This window comes from Odocoileus virginianus, chromosome 3 (assembly GCF_023699985.2).
Source record: "Odocoileus virginianus isolate 20LAN1187 ecotype Illinois chromosome 3, Ovbor_1.2, whole genome shotgun sequence".
Taxonomy (NCBI): domain Eukaryota; kingdom Metazoa; phylum Chordata; class Mammalia; order Artiodactyla; family Cervidae; genus Odocoileus; species Odocoileus virginianus.
Genome location: NC_069676.1, coordinates 78,294,749 through 78,309,842, shown reverse-complemented (window position 1 = coordinate 78,309,842; position 15,094 = coordinate 78,294,749). Strand labels below are relative to the sequence as shown.

General features: G+C 38.5%; 1 protein-coding gene across 4 annotated transcripts in view; it reads right to left on the bottom strand.

The window, feature by feature from the left end:
- Positions 1-15,094, bottom strand: part of VCAN (versican) — a 115,039-nt gene that overhangs the window by 55,000 nt on the left and 44,945 nt on the right. For 2 of the 4 annotated variants that reach the window (XM_020894189.2, XM_020894188.2), the window contains exon 7: positions 10,250-13,213. The exons of the other annotated variants lie outside the window; for them this stretch is intronic. In XM_020894189.2, coding sequence (XP_020749848.2) covers positions 10,250-13,213 — 2,964 coding nt within the window. The remainder of the gene's footprint in view (positions 1-10,249; positions 13,214-15,094) is intronic. 4 annotated transcript variants of the gene reach the window in all.

Here is a 15,094-nt window from a genome sequence, read left to right as displayed (position 1 = left end):
GTCCCACCACTAGAAATTCAGATTCAAGTTGTCTAAAGGGGGACGGAGGAGTGGATAATTTTATGTGGAGGCTCCCTGGTGATTCTCCCTTGGCTCAGCCAAGGTTGAGAAGCAACATGAGCAGAATTTATGCACTGGGAGATTTGGGGCTCCGCAGAATGGCATCACTGTCGGTCAGCTGCTGCTACCTGGTTGGTGCTGTTCTGTGGCCTCCTGGGCAACATGATGGTTGCTCAGCAAGAGGATGAAGGCCCAGAGTTTCCTGCGAGGCTGATTCTGAGACTTTGTCTGTTATATTAACTTACTTCATTGTTGCTGCTGTTGTTCAGTCGCTCAGCTGTGTCCAACTCTGTGACCCCAAGGACTGTAGCAAGCCAGGCTTCCTTGTCTTTCACTATCTTTTGGAGTCTGCTCAAACTCACGCCCATATTACCTCTATCTTTCTTTTTATTAAAGCAAGCAACTAGGTTTTATTGTATACTCTTCTTGCTTATTGATTATTTCAAGTTGTCTTCCCAACTAAGCCATGGATGACATTATTTTCCTTTCCCTAGCCCTGGTGGCTCAGACGGTAAAGCGTCTGCCTACAATGCCAGAGACCTGGGTTTGATACCTGGCTCAGGAAGATCCCCTGGAGAAGGAAATGGCAACCCACTCCAGGACTCTTGCCTGGAAAATCCCATGAACGGAGGAGCCTGGTGGGCTACAGTCCACGGGGCCGCAAAGAGTTGGACACGGCTGAGCAACTTCAATTCACTTCAGCCACAGAGTAGCTTGATTGAATGGCTTTATTTCAACAAGCCTTTAAAGTACTTCCTGGGAGTGAGTGTGAAGAGATGGGCAGAGACTGTTTTATCTTCAGAGAGTGAAATGGCTCCCTTAGGAAGCAGAGCAAGGTAAGATCACAACGTAATAAAAGATGGTAACTCTAGTATACCCCATTGTATTCTACAGAAGCATACGCGGGTGTGTTCTCTTTTCCTTTCCTCAACTTAGGGAAACCCAAACCTACTCCGAACAGCACGTGGCCAAAGAAACTAACTCACCCTGTGAGATGCCAGGAATACTGTGGTGTAAGATGAAAAGATGAAGTTACTAGAAGCCAGACAAGGTAGTGTATGCTGATGACATCCTGGGGACAAGCAGGTCTGGGTACCGTACTGTGACATAATATGCCAAGCTTTCATAGACACAGATGTTGAAGTACAATTAAACTTTCCCTCTCACTCAAAGGATTCTTTCTTTCCGGTGTCATATCTCCTACTTTAACTTATCTATGGAAAAGTTTATTTATACATTCTCACAATAATTCTGGCAAGTATTTAGAAGGTTTGCCATAATTTATTCTCCTCCTCCAAATCAAACCACTCCTTTTAAGAATAATTATAGCTTTTCATGCCACTGGATCAGGGTTTCCTTCTTGATTCACACTCAAAAGGTCTGAATATTGGCATATCCCTCTAAGGAACACAGTTTCTCATGCAATAGGTGCTCAACTGTCCACAGGATACCCTAGGTTGAAGCAATATTTTACATTTTCCATTGCCTCAATTGTGTTGTAAAAAAATCAAAGTACTTCCATACAAACGAAAAAAAATATATACAACAATATTCACTAAAAAATGTTCCCCTGCCCCCTCAACCAAAGCCCCATTCTTGGAATCTTTCTATCAATAAAATCACTTATTAACCAGCTTTTTTTTTTAATATGTGACAAACTGTCCTCACTGAGGTTCAATGCAATAAATTTTGCAAATAAATTTTAAAACTGACAAAAACAGATAATGCATTTAAATTATTTTTTCATTTTACCTCATTAAAATGAAACCTTTACAAAGCATTTCTTTTTCTGTTTCTTTTATCCCATTGCTCCTCTCACCACACGTCTCTCCCCTTAGCTACACCCCTCCCCTCCAAAAGTTCTGAACACTGTCTGGGCCCGTGAATACATTTTTTATTCACTGCACAAATGAATGATCTAAGAGCTATTAAGAAAGAAGAATGTAATCCCTGTGTAGAGAACTAGGGGGTTTCCTTGACAACAACAAAAAGACAGCAGGGAATGCCCATGTTTTCTATGAATATGCAAGAAGAGGCCTGGCCCAGCACCTGGAAAAATTTATAAAAAATTTGTGAAAAGATCCTTTCTTTGAAAAAAATTAAATTTGTAATCATCAAAAATCACAAGTCCAATTTTCACATATGAAAAAGAGCAGAAAGCTAATGAGTTCTACATGTTGATAGTATAGAATCAATACTATAACTATATTTAAAATTTAAATAAGGGCTGCAGCTGCTTCTGATTTGCACCCAAAATGGCATCACTCTAGACAAACACAATCCATAGATGATTAAAATTTTAACAAGCTCTTGCAGTCAGACAGATACTAGAGTATAATTATATTTGCCTCGCTGTGGTATAAATCATCTCAAAGTTTAAGGTAATTGCATTTTTAACACATTTAATACAAAACAATCTACATTTTCCTACATTTAGAAGTTCACAATGAAACAACTGCTATAGCTGAGAGGGGATTTGTTTCTACTACGTCATTGCCATGTGCAAGGCACTGTGCTGGGGGCTTTCTAGTCACTTAGGTATTAAACGTGTGATGTGCCCGCCACCATGTCTTGCAAGTCTAAGAACAGATCCCCTTCTCTTTTAAGTAATCTGGTGAGTTTGTAGCATTAGCACGTATGATTACTATTATAACAACTGAGGCCTGTGGTGATCAAGCAATTTACTCAAGATCAAACAGGTGGCAGAGAACAATGTTGACCATGAACCCAAGTCTGTTTCTAAAGGCTCTTTCCACTCCATCAAACTGTATCCCATGGATCAAATCAACTACCTATCCATGGACTTTCAGAATATCACAGAGTGTGCTCCAAAAATCCAGTTCTAGTATAGTATTTAGTGAATGGCAATTATTTGACTCTTTGATGAATACATGTATGTTAATATATGTTTGGATACATACAACTATGTATAGCTCAGTTGGTAAAGAATCCACCTGCAACGCAGGAGATACCGATTCGATTCTTATGTCAGGAAGATCTGCTGGAGAAGGGATAGGCTACCCACTCCAGTATTCTTGGAATTCCCTTGTGGCTCAGCTGGTAAAGAATCTGCCTGTAATGCGGTGAGACCTGGGTTTGATCCCTGGGTTGGGAAGATCCTTATATATATAGGCATATATATATGTATATATATATATATACCCAGTCATCTTTTGTTACATAATCCCTGTGATTTGGAAAAAAAGAGTATGTATCAGAATTTAGGGACTATTCTTTCTATACAATAATCACTACTACATCCATTTTACTGGCAAAAAATTCTGACAGAAAGTTTAAGAAATTCCTGGGTCCACATTGCCAGGAATCAAAGGAAAGACTAATTGTAGCTTCCCCAACTTACATCACCTGCTTCTGTAATACTGCTAATTCAAATTGCATTTGAATTAAAATATTATAAAACCTTAAATCACATTTTAGGGTATGCAGCCCACTCTAAAAAATAGTTTTCTGTCGTTTAATTTTACAAATGTGTAATTCTACATCATGGGCTGTGTTTTGAAAAGCTAAACGTACTTAACTTACAGCTGATGCTCTCTTTATCAAAATGTATCAATCATTGAAAAATAGGAAAATGCGAGAGAACACTCCTTCCTGAGGAAGTTGCCCGAAGTTTCCATGAATCTGTATAAGCTTCTAGGTGAATCCTAAAAAGGCATTCATCTTCTGAATCAGGGGTGCCACTCTGTCAATTGAGCCCAGTCTAGAAAAATGCTTGATAGAACTTGGGGCTCCTTGGCCCAACTGGTGAGCCTCTGTTGTGAAGCAATAAGCTAATAATGAGTTTTCAGTAATTTGTTTTTGATCTTACCCTTCCAACAAGAACCAGCTTATATTTCATCCTTCTCATGAAATATTTTTTGAATTCCCTGACTTCATTGATTTCTTCTTTGTTGACATGATCTACTATTTAGTCAGTATCTCATACCTAGTGTGTAATTATGCATTTCTGTACTGTTATTACATTTGACTATGTTAATATAGGCTCCTCAAAAGCATTTAAAGGCTTTGGGAGCAGGGCCCATGGTTTACAGTTATTTTGTGTCCCTTTTGATTTTGTTAAAGAACAGAGCATGTTGTAGCTTTACCTGAGGATAACCCTTGATTGACTACTCTGCTAGAAGACAGTGTGCGCCTTTCTCTCAAGGTCACTGCCAATGACAACTAAGTGCCATTTGGCTTTTGCTAATGCCCCACCTCAATAGCAGCTCTGATACTCGCAACCTGTAATTGCAGGTGCCGTTGTTAGAAAGAAGAGGCAATGGTTCATGTTAAGAAGACAACAAAGTTCCTTTTACCCATCTACAGAACGTCTTTTATTAGTAAGCCTCAACCTGTGAGAAACACGATTTTAATGTCTTCAAGATTTTCTTGAGATTAGTGGGTTAATAAAATATTTATAGAGCATTTAAAAGTTTCAGATTCTATGTGTTTTGCATGTGTGTCTTATGTGAGTGTATGTGTCAGACATACAAAATATTTCACTTAGAAGGACTTGGTAAAAAGGTAAGCTTTGATCTGTAGTGTAGTGTTAAGCTCATTAATAATTTAAAAATATTAAGGCCAATTCTTTTTTTCCTACTATAGAAATGAAGGGAAAAGAGACAGCCTCTTCTTTTTTTCATTATTTTACCAATAGAAGAATTCAGTCCTTTTCTAGACAGCCAAGGAGAAATGAGGGAAGCCATCCTAATTCCCTGCTGGGGGAAAAAAAAAACATGTGCTTCTCTGGCAGGGAGCCACAGCTGGAGCCCAGCAAAGGGAACCACTCAAGTGTGTAGGCACCCGCCCCATCCACTTTCAGGGATGTGCTCCAACATTCTGCAGGAGAGAAACAGCCCAGAACCAGAGCTACTGGTTTCAGCATGCTGTTCTCCTGCCATAGCAGGTATCTGAATAGCCTAACAGAGCCCCTATTAGCAGCAAGCGAAATCTAAGCCATCTCCTCTTAAACCAATAGAATGCCAATGAGAAGCCAGTCTTTCCAGAGTCTATATTCTTTCAGAAATTGACAGATAGAGCAGCACCTGAGCCAGCAGGGAGTCATTATCCCTGTGAGTTCATCAGGGGAGAGAACTGCCTCACTGCAGAAATGCTCCAAGGAGTGCCAAGACTCACACCAGTGCCAAAGTGTTAGACCCTGTGTGCCTCTGTCTGCCATCTGCCCCACTTCCCCTAGATGCCTCACAAACTACCTCTGAAGTTTAGACACGATGAAATATATAAAGAGTGGTCTGAAAGTATCAAGATGTTGGTGCATGCTTGATGATTTTGCTCTGCACATACTCTGAAATATATTTTGATTACATATAGCTATCAATAAGATTAAAGTTAGATTTGCTTAATTTGTTTTATTCAGAATCATGTAGAGGTATTCAAAGGTAAATGTCAATAAATGTGTATCATTATAGTGAGATATATACATACTGTAATGAAAACTGTGTGTGCTCAGTCGTTCAGTCGTGTCCAGCACTTTGCGACCCCATAGACTGCAGCCAGCCAGGCTCCTCTGTCCATGGAATTCTCCAGGCAAGAATACTGGAGTGGGTAGCCATTCCCTTCTCCAGGGGATCATCCCCACCCAGGGATCGAACCCACGTCTCCTGCATCACAGGCTGACTCTTCACCATCTGAGCCACAAGGAAAGCCCATATAGTGAGAGACCAATTTAAAAAATGTTTTTACTTAAAACAAAAAAAAAAATCAGCTCATTCAGAAGTGAGTAAATTTTTTGCTGCTCTATTCTGAATTACCCAAATGATCTTATTCTCTTTCCAGCTGTGTTCTGAGGTACACGTTACTTTAGAAATTACCACTGGGGATGAGAGGGGTCCCAAGAAAGTGGGGCTCCTAATGTCCCCCCCCAAACACTAGCCAGAGCAGCCACTCTTTTATGTGCTCAAAATATGGAGGCCCTGAATAAGATTTCATTTGAAGAAAGGAATCTGATTCTATAATTAAAAATCTGAAAGTAGTTCTACATAATAAATTCTAAAAAATGAAAAATGTGACTTAAAAAATTATATAAGGTTATCTTGGGTGACATTACTTTTTAAAAACTGATGACTGTGCTTTCAGTGGTATAAATATTGGCACTTACCCAGATATCTCCTATACTCAGAGCTAACGACCCTTATTCCTTACCCTCTCCTCAACAGCATCATATTCAGAAAATAAATATTTAGCTCTATGCACATTTCTCAAATATACAAACAAAAATGCAGATGGGATTAATCATATGGGAATTATTTCTGAATGATGTAAGCAATAAAGTACCATAATTCTCAACAAGGAAACAGAGCAAAATAAACTAATTTAGAGGCCAAAATTATTTTTCTCAAATTAATCCTTAATGCCATTTCATTAATAATTTCATCAATATTTTATATTTATTATCATTTTAGTTTCATATTGGCTTAACACCTGTCTTACTTAGACTGGATAGCTAGAAATGATAAAACTAGCAAAGAAGAACACTTGACCAGCAAATAATACCAAGCGAGTCTGACAAGTAATAGGCAGTATATATGAATTTGTTTTAAAAAAAAATAATAAGTCACTTATTTTAAGGTTATAACCATGAGCATTTGCATAATAATGTTTACATTCAATATCTGTAGACTTCTAAATTATTCTTTGAGCCAAAATTATAGTGTATTAGCTTTTAAAAACATTCATAATCCTGTTACACTAATTTATGACATTTCAGATGATTTCAAGGAGGAGCATTCGTTTAAAAAGGGAGAGAGTCCAGAATTGAGCTAACTCTTCCTATGCCTCTACACTCTATAGATTTCGTGTGTGTGTGTGTGTTAGTCATTCCGTGGTGTCTGACTCTTTGCGACCCCATGGACTGTAGCCCACCAGGCTCCTCTGTCCATGGAATTCTTGCCTGGAGAAGGGGATCTTCCTGTCCCAAGAATTGAACCTGGGTCTCCTTCACTGCAGGCAGATTCGTTACCGTCTGAGCCATCACATGGTCACAAAGAAAACCTTTCAATAACTTTCCAAAGTGCAGATGTGCAAATTACTCCTGAAACAGACAGGAGCCGTGTTTCCAGCATCTCCTGAACCACTGTTAAACACACCCTACAGCATTTTTCAGCTCATAAAAGTTTTATGAGCTGAAAAGTTCCTTCAGATTTTTTCTAACTGCTAACTACAGTTGCCCTCCGGCAACAGCACCCTAAGTTGCTATTAAGATCCATTTGAGCAAATAGAACATAAATGTGTCCTGCACAGTGTGTTTTGTTTAATAGTAGTACAAAATTTTTTAAAAATCAAGATTTATGTGACTTGCTGAGAGCAGCAAAAAAAATTATGAATGCCTTGGTTTAGAGTAACATGGGTGGTATTTTTGCTTACTTGAATATACAGTATGTGTAGAGGTCAATTTTATGTTTTTGAATAGATTTATACAAATTTGTACATGTACCAAGGATTTTCCAGTTTGGAAAAATGTGCCTTGATACATAAAAAGGTTAGTTTTCCAGGCACATATGTATTTTTCCTTATTAATGCACACCTGCCTTAAAACTCATTAATTTAACATCTGCTCTCAGGTTTTCCCTTTCCAAAGTGAAAAATGCTTGAAAAATTAAATTTCTCGTAGAAAACAAATAAAATGAGTAGAAAGCAGTTGGACCTGAGTCACCACCTTCATTGTCTTATCAAGACAATAAACAGTGTTTTTAGTCTTAAGAAGGGCATATATAAAGCATACAGAAAAGATAGATAGATGCAGGGACAGGGGAGAAAAAGAAAGAGATGGAGCAAGGGAATTAATAGACAGATACATGTTCTATTCTCATCCCTAGCCCCCCTGCACCCCACCGCACTCGCTGGAAACCCCCTGCCAAAGAAGGTAAACAAGTATTCCCTTTCCTTTCTGACCCATTGTTATCAGGGCTGAACGGAAATTAGTTTGAAGGCAAGTCAAGGCCATGAGTTTTAAAAGGGAGATTGACACATATACATTACTATGTATAAACTAGATAACTGATGAGAACCTACTGGATAGCACAGGGAACTCTACTGAACATCTTTGTGACAAAGGGGGTAGATGAATACACAGAGCTGATTTACTTTGCCCTACAGCAGAAAGGAACACAGCATTGTAAAGCAACTAAACTCCAAATAAAAGAAAAAAGAAACGTTTAAAAAAAAGGTAGAAAAAACAGGAAGAAATACCTAGTTGTATTTCCAAGACCCAGCTGACTTAAGTTTACGATTCAGATAAAAATACACACTTTGTATAAATGGTTTATGAGTTAAATTACTCAGACTCTCCATTTCAAGTAGCCATTTATAAACTTAGATTTTTTTTTTTTTCTGATGACTGCCAATTCTTCCAGGGAGATTGAGTCTCACTTTTCCCGTTTGGTAGTTTGATTACCTTCACCTCAATGCACAGTTTCCCATTTAGAAGAGTTTTTAAATGCAGGACATGTTTTCCTGCTTTATTTATCATTTGATTCAACATAATATCTACACTAACAAGAGAGTAATCCAAGTTGGGAAAAACTTATGTATAGTTAGTCATTCAAGAATTTTTTTTTTAATTCTCAAATTAAGCATTCATAGGAATCCCTAAGCTTCTCTTCATTTCTTTCTTTTTCATAGTAATATCTTCTTGTCACTTTTCCAGCCCTAGTAACAGCAATCCTCATTCCCAATACTTGGCAGCTTGTCCTCTCTCTCCATCTCCAGTTCCAAGAGACGCAAGAGCAATGCAGGAGAGAAGAAACAACGGTTTCCAAGAAACAGCATCATTAACAGGAAAATAATGCTCCAATCCCGACCTCACTCAACTGTATTGAAAAGTGGAGATTAATGTCAATACTCTGAGAGTGTATTCTCTTCTCTGCTATTCACTGTCCCACAAGAGCTTGGAGAAAGTTCTGGGTGGTAGAGGCCAAATTACCATCTAACTGGAAGCCAGCTGTCTTGACATTAGACCACCTGTGTTCCCAACAAGTGCATCCCGAGCAGGCTCATGAGTATCGCATCCCTCTTATGAAAAACGACACCTCTAGGGCAATAGCCCAACAGTAAGAGGAAAAAACCTCTCAAAAAACATTCCTCTAGCTTGACTTCTCAGAGCCAGGTTAAGGAAAAATGAGCATTTATTCCTCTAATCCACACACTAAAACTAAAATACAGCAACTTAACTAAAATAGTTGATCTTAACTTCTAAATTAAAAAAAGACAAACTTGAATAGATCTATTGAACTGCATATAACACATATTCGCAATTCAGCCTACTAAATTTGGAAGATAGAGTGTACTGACCTTTAAGAAGGAATAAGTTAAGTTTAATGATAAAAATTGCAAGTATTATTCAATGTGAAGAAACAGCTTTTAAGAATTTTGCCAGAGAGATATATAAAATACTTGAGCAGAATAAAAGGCACCATGAATATTCCTATAACTAAATCACAAAATAAATAACATTACAGCCTGGGTTTTTAGGGAACAGAGGTAATCCACTTTCCGAAATTGTATTTGATAAAATAGATTACAGCATTTCTTAGAATTGAGCTAGACCTTATTCGTTCTAAATATTTAAAGCTTAATGAAAATATCCAAGGACAACAGCTTGAAAATATGTTGAACTTTCCTTAAAATAACATTTAAACTGCATACCTATTACCCACCCCACAAGTTGCATAATAAACCTGCAAATCGTGGAAGAGAAAAACCAGAACAAACCTTTAGATGTCTTTCTATCAGCCCTAGGGATACGCAATACAGTTTTAGCTGTCCACAGTGTAAGTACTGAAGGTTAATAGTTAAAGACCAATGAAATGTTAACACAGTCTAGTACTACACTTGAGTAGTAACGCATGGAAAGACACTGAAATTAAAACATCTTGTTCTGCATGTTCTGAAGTGATGTAACAGTGATGATTTGGTTATATTAGATGACAAAGCAGGGCTTCTTATGACTTTTAAAATAAAATCATATCTAACATTCTTCCAAACTGTTTAACATATTCTTCCAATTCATGTACAAATACACAATATCTGAAGCTAAAACAGAATTTTTTCACACTCCAGTTATCTTCTAATGGCAGCATTTGGCATGTTGATTTTTTTTTTTTTCCAAAAGTAATTGTCAAGATAAAATGCTGATTGCCTTGATGGGTATGTCTAGAAAGCAAAGACTTACCTGTCTTGTTTTCTCTGACCTCAATAATATAAACATTTATGTCAGGGTGGAATTTTGTCCCTGCCGGGGTTTCTGGAGTAGAAAGTGCCTGTGGTCTGAAGGCTTCTCTGCCTTCCACAGTGGGAGGTCTTGTTGGCTGTATAGCAGAAGTACTTGGAGTTGTGAAATATTCTCTATCAATATCTGTTTCCGTTTCCTTGGCTACAGTATCCTCAAGGGTAGTCGGAGGAACACGAGATGTTGATTCTCCAATGATTACCATGTCACTGGTTGTTTCTTCATCAGGTTCTCTGTCAATGAGAGGCGGCTTCTCAGTGGAGACTGAAGGTGTGTGAGGTCTGTCTGCTGAACTGGCGGCAGCAGTGATGTCACTGGGAACTGTGGCTTTAACTGTTGAAAATTCTGGCAGTTCTGTGGCCTTGGGTTTCTCGAAAAATCCTGAGCCTAAATCAATGTAATCCAGGGATGTTTTCTCTCTTTTCTCAGTAGTAGTCTCTTCCATAAGCTGGGTAACACCGATGCTAAAAGGAGATACAAATCCCCCTGGACTGATACCTTCCGTTTCATATTTTTGTTCAGGCCATGGGCTGAAAGATACCTTTGACTCTGTGGTTGGTGTTAGCGTTACCACTTCATCTGTTTTTGCTTCGGTGACAGCACCAGGTGGAAAAGACGGACTCTGCTCAAATTTTCCAATTGGAGTGGTTACTAAAACTGAGACTCTGTCGGAACTGGTCAGCGATCTGTCTTCAAAGACGGTATATGCTGACCCATCACTCTCTTGTTCATCCAAAGGTGGTGTGGTCTGCTTGACTCTGTCAGTTGTAGAACTGGGAGGAGAAATTGGTTTCTCCGGAGTCTGTTCTTTCCAAGGAAAATCTTCTAGCGTTGCTTCTTGTGTAATTTCTGTTGTTGTTCTTACAGTCTCAGGATAAATAGAGGCTTCAAAGTGAGTCTGATTAATGACACGTATGTCTTGAGAGGGTTCACCTAGAACTTCACCTTCTGATGGAATGGAAGGTACCAACACTCCCCATTCTGTCTTGGGGATTACAGAAAGAGGGATGGTATGGGAAGTGTCTACGGAAGTAGTAGGCTCCTGGGTGCTACTATAATTAACAAAGGTTGATGCTTCCACATATGAAGGGTGTGCAAATTGAGGGACAGTAGATAAAGGCTTAGAGACATCCATATCTTCTCCTTCATCCAAAGCACTTCCTTCTATGGTTCCATGAGCAACTCGGACTTTCGTGCTTGTAAAAGGTGGAATTCTTTCTTCAGTCGTAGAATCTCTCAAAGGTGACTTGTCTGTGGTAGCAATTGATGTAGTTGGCTGAAATCTAACTGTGAATTTTTCATGGTCTGTTGTGTCTTCCTCAGTAAATTCCACTAGCGGCTTTTGAGTACTACCTGGGATACGAGTGAATTCATCTCTTCCATCTTCAGTAAAACTTGGGATTTCTTTATCCTTACCACTCACTCGCGTGGTGGTGATTAAGGCAGGGGGCAATTTTGGAGAGCCTACATGTTCTGTGGACCCTAAAGGTTTTGATGTTGTATTATCTTCATCCAATGACCATTTTGATACAGTAACCACCTCCACATTTAAAGTGCTCTGGATCAAATGCACTGTTGTAATCTCTTCCTCATCCTTTGTGGTATCTTGAGAGTCATCTGTTTCTAATCCTCTTGGAGTTGTCAAGTCTTCCTCCATATCTGTTGCCTCGGTTGGTGTCACACCTGGCTTTGTCATTGTCATCAGTCCTGGGGATTCAAAAGATTTGGTCATTCCCACTGAATACTCTGTATGATGAATTTGCTCTGAGGAGGCTGTAGGGAACTTCATTCCAGAGAAGCCTTCCTCCTCTATTTTTTCTATAAATGAAGCTTTGGTGATCTTTTCCTGTATTTCATCATTGGTGTAAGTAACTGTTCTCATCGCTGGCCTTGGTGTTTCTGTTCTTTCTCTTCCTGTTTGTGGAGTGGGATAAATAACTGTGGATGTTCCCTCAACTAATCTTTTATCACCAGAATAAGGAAACAATTCTACTTCTGTATGATGCTGTGATGGGAAAGGTGTGGTGGACACATACTGGCCAAGAAAATCTTCAGTTATCCTAGCCTGAGTCTGTTTCTCTTGCCTGTGGTCCATGGATGACCCATCAACATCCGGGGAAACAATCGTTGATGCTGAGACTGACTCCACATCCTCTAGTTGACTGTGGGTGGTGTCTTCTGAAGTCTTTGACACTGTAATGACCTCAGGTATTTCGCTAAAGACCAAAGTACTCTGACCCGGTCTAACTGTAGATGTTTTGTCTTCACCATCATCTTCTCTCAAGGCGAATCCATAGCGGCTTGTGGTCACTGATTCAGAGACTGTGCTTATTGCTTTCTTTACAGTTTTTGATTCCAGGGTCATCGTTGTAGATACAAATGGTGTCTCAGTTACAGTAAATTCCTTAGAAGGAATGCGCTTTGATATTTCCATAGATGTCACCAAGGGACCCACTTCTATTTGTTCAATTTGTGTAACTGATTCTTTTATTTGTAGATCTTCCTTCACACCATCCCATGAATCAGTAGCATGATGGGAGATGACAGTTGTACTTTGGGACACTTCTTCCTTAATTTCAGATATGTCTGGCTCTCCAAGAGGTCCTGAAGCAGAAGGTGAGTAATAGTCCATATCCCAAGGCTTCTTTGTACTTCCATCAGGTGGGAGTGATTCTGTGGCTGATCTGTGGGTACTAGTTAGAGGTTGAACTGCGGATTTCTGTTCAAAATTGACAATATTTCCTATAGGAGGGAACTTTGTTGTAATGGCAGGTAATTCAGTGATTAAAGGGACGATTGGTGTAGTTCTGTCCAGTCCCATTTGTAGTTCTTCCAATAAAGTGGATGAGACAGTTTCTGCAAGCATATTCAGTTCGATGGTTGTAGCCTCTGATATATTCTGTTTAGCTAGAAAAATAATTTCAAAGAGTTGATTAGACAAGTCACTAATAAAAAGTTGTACGTCCAGTGTTTGTTAAGTGCTGTATGTAATTTGGAGTGACCCAAAAGTGTTTTGTGATGGAGGGGAGTCTAAAAACTATATTTAACCCAAAGACAGAAACTAAACATTTAATCATGACAAAAGACTGTTCTTAGTTAACAAACATGAATATTATGTAGTTTTCAGATAAGAAGTTCAAAAAACAAATGCAGAGTTTGGAAACAGTAGGTACATTATTTCTCAGAAACTACAGCACCAACTTGAAGTTTAGTAGGAGAACTCAATACTAGTATTCTGGAGGCCTCTGTCTCTAGCTACATAATGTCTCCAGGGAGAGGGAGTGCCTCAGATTGCAAAATAACAAAAAAGCCACATCAAATGTACCCGGGTTACATATCAACGATTACATGGTCCATAATGTGGAAGCTTTCATAAAAACAGGATATTAAACGTTTTAACACCACTTGTTGCTTGATCCCAGGTGTTGGACATTTGTCTTCAAGTTCCTTTCAACTCTACAGGGTAGCCTTGTTTATAATAAATACTAAAATGCCTCTGACAGAGGCTGCTTGGCATTTGTTGTAGTTCTACATCTTGTTCTATGTTCTACATGTTATGTTTATAACTCTTACGAGTCTTGGGTCCAGGCTTACTTTCAGCAGGAAATGCAAACGGAGAACAGGAAGTAAAGTACCCACATGATATATTTTAGCTCTGTAATTACAAATCACTGGAAACAACCCTGAGCATCAGAAAGAATGGGCTCAGGCAATAAAAAGTAACATGTCATCATAAAATGCTACATTATAACGCCTCCAGATTTACAGAGAAAGGCCTGGCCTGTTTAAAGAAATTTAAGTTGTATATAAAAATGGCAGTGTTGTAGATAGGATTCCATCTCACCATGAAGAAAACGCAGTAGTGAGATAAAAATTTTGTATTTTTTAAAATACTCAAGATTTTCAAAAATCAAAAACTGCCACTAGACTCAGAAGGAACTGATCTGAGGACATCTGTGGTCACTGCTTTGCTAACTTGTAATATCTGTAGTATCTATAATATCTTGTGGCCTACTCTCAATAATCCCCAAACCAGAGTCCTTGGACAAAACTGGTTGATTACTTTTCAGCTCCATCTACTGTCAGAACTTAATGATATTAAGGCACTGAAACTTCTCTGTGTGATAAGAGAATGGCAAAGACATGTCATTATATATTTGTCCAAATTCAACCCAAATGTTGAATGTACAACACAAAGAGTGAACCCTAATGTAAACCACGACTTTGAGTGATGATGTTGTGTCCATGTGGGTTCATTGGTCTAATAAATGTGCCATTCTGATGGGAGATGTTGACGATGGGAGAGGCTGTGCATGAGTGAGGACAGGGCATATATGGGAAATCTCCGAATGTTCCACTAAATTTTACTGTGAACTTAAAACTATTAAATAAAACCTATTTTAAAAACTTAATGATAAAATGATGTGATTTTGTTGTAAATCAGACTTGAGCTGTAACAGATTCCTCATTTTTTTTGGTCTGGTATGAGCTATTATTAGTTGTGTTCATTTCCCTAGACCACTTTAAAGCCCAGATTCATTAATATTATACAAAAACTTGGTGACCATTTCATTATGCTGTATTTAAAAATTCTTTAGTCTGTCACTATTTATCTCTTTATCTTAAAACAAAACTAAACAATAAAAACAAAAATAATTAAACTCTTCAAAAACATGTCAAATAATGTTTCTTCCCCCCCTTTTAAAGAACGCTTTTTCTGCAATCGTTTCCTGGAAGAAGCTTTGGTCTATTTTGATTGACATGAACAACTTAAGGAACCAAAGTGAG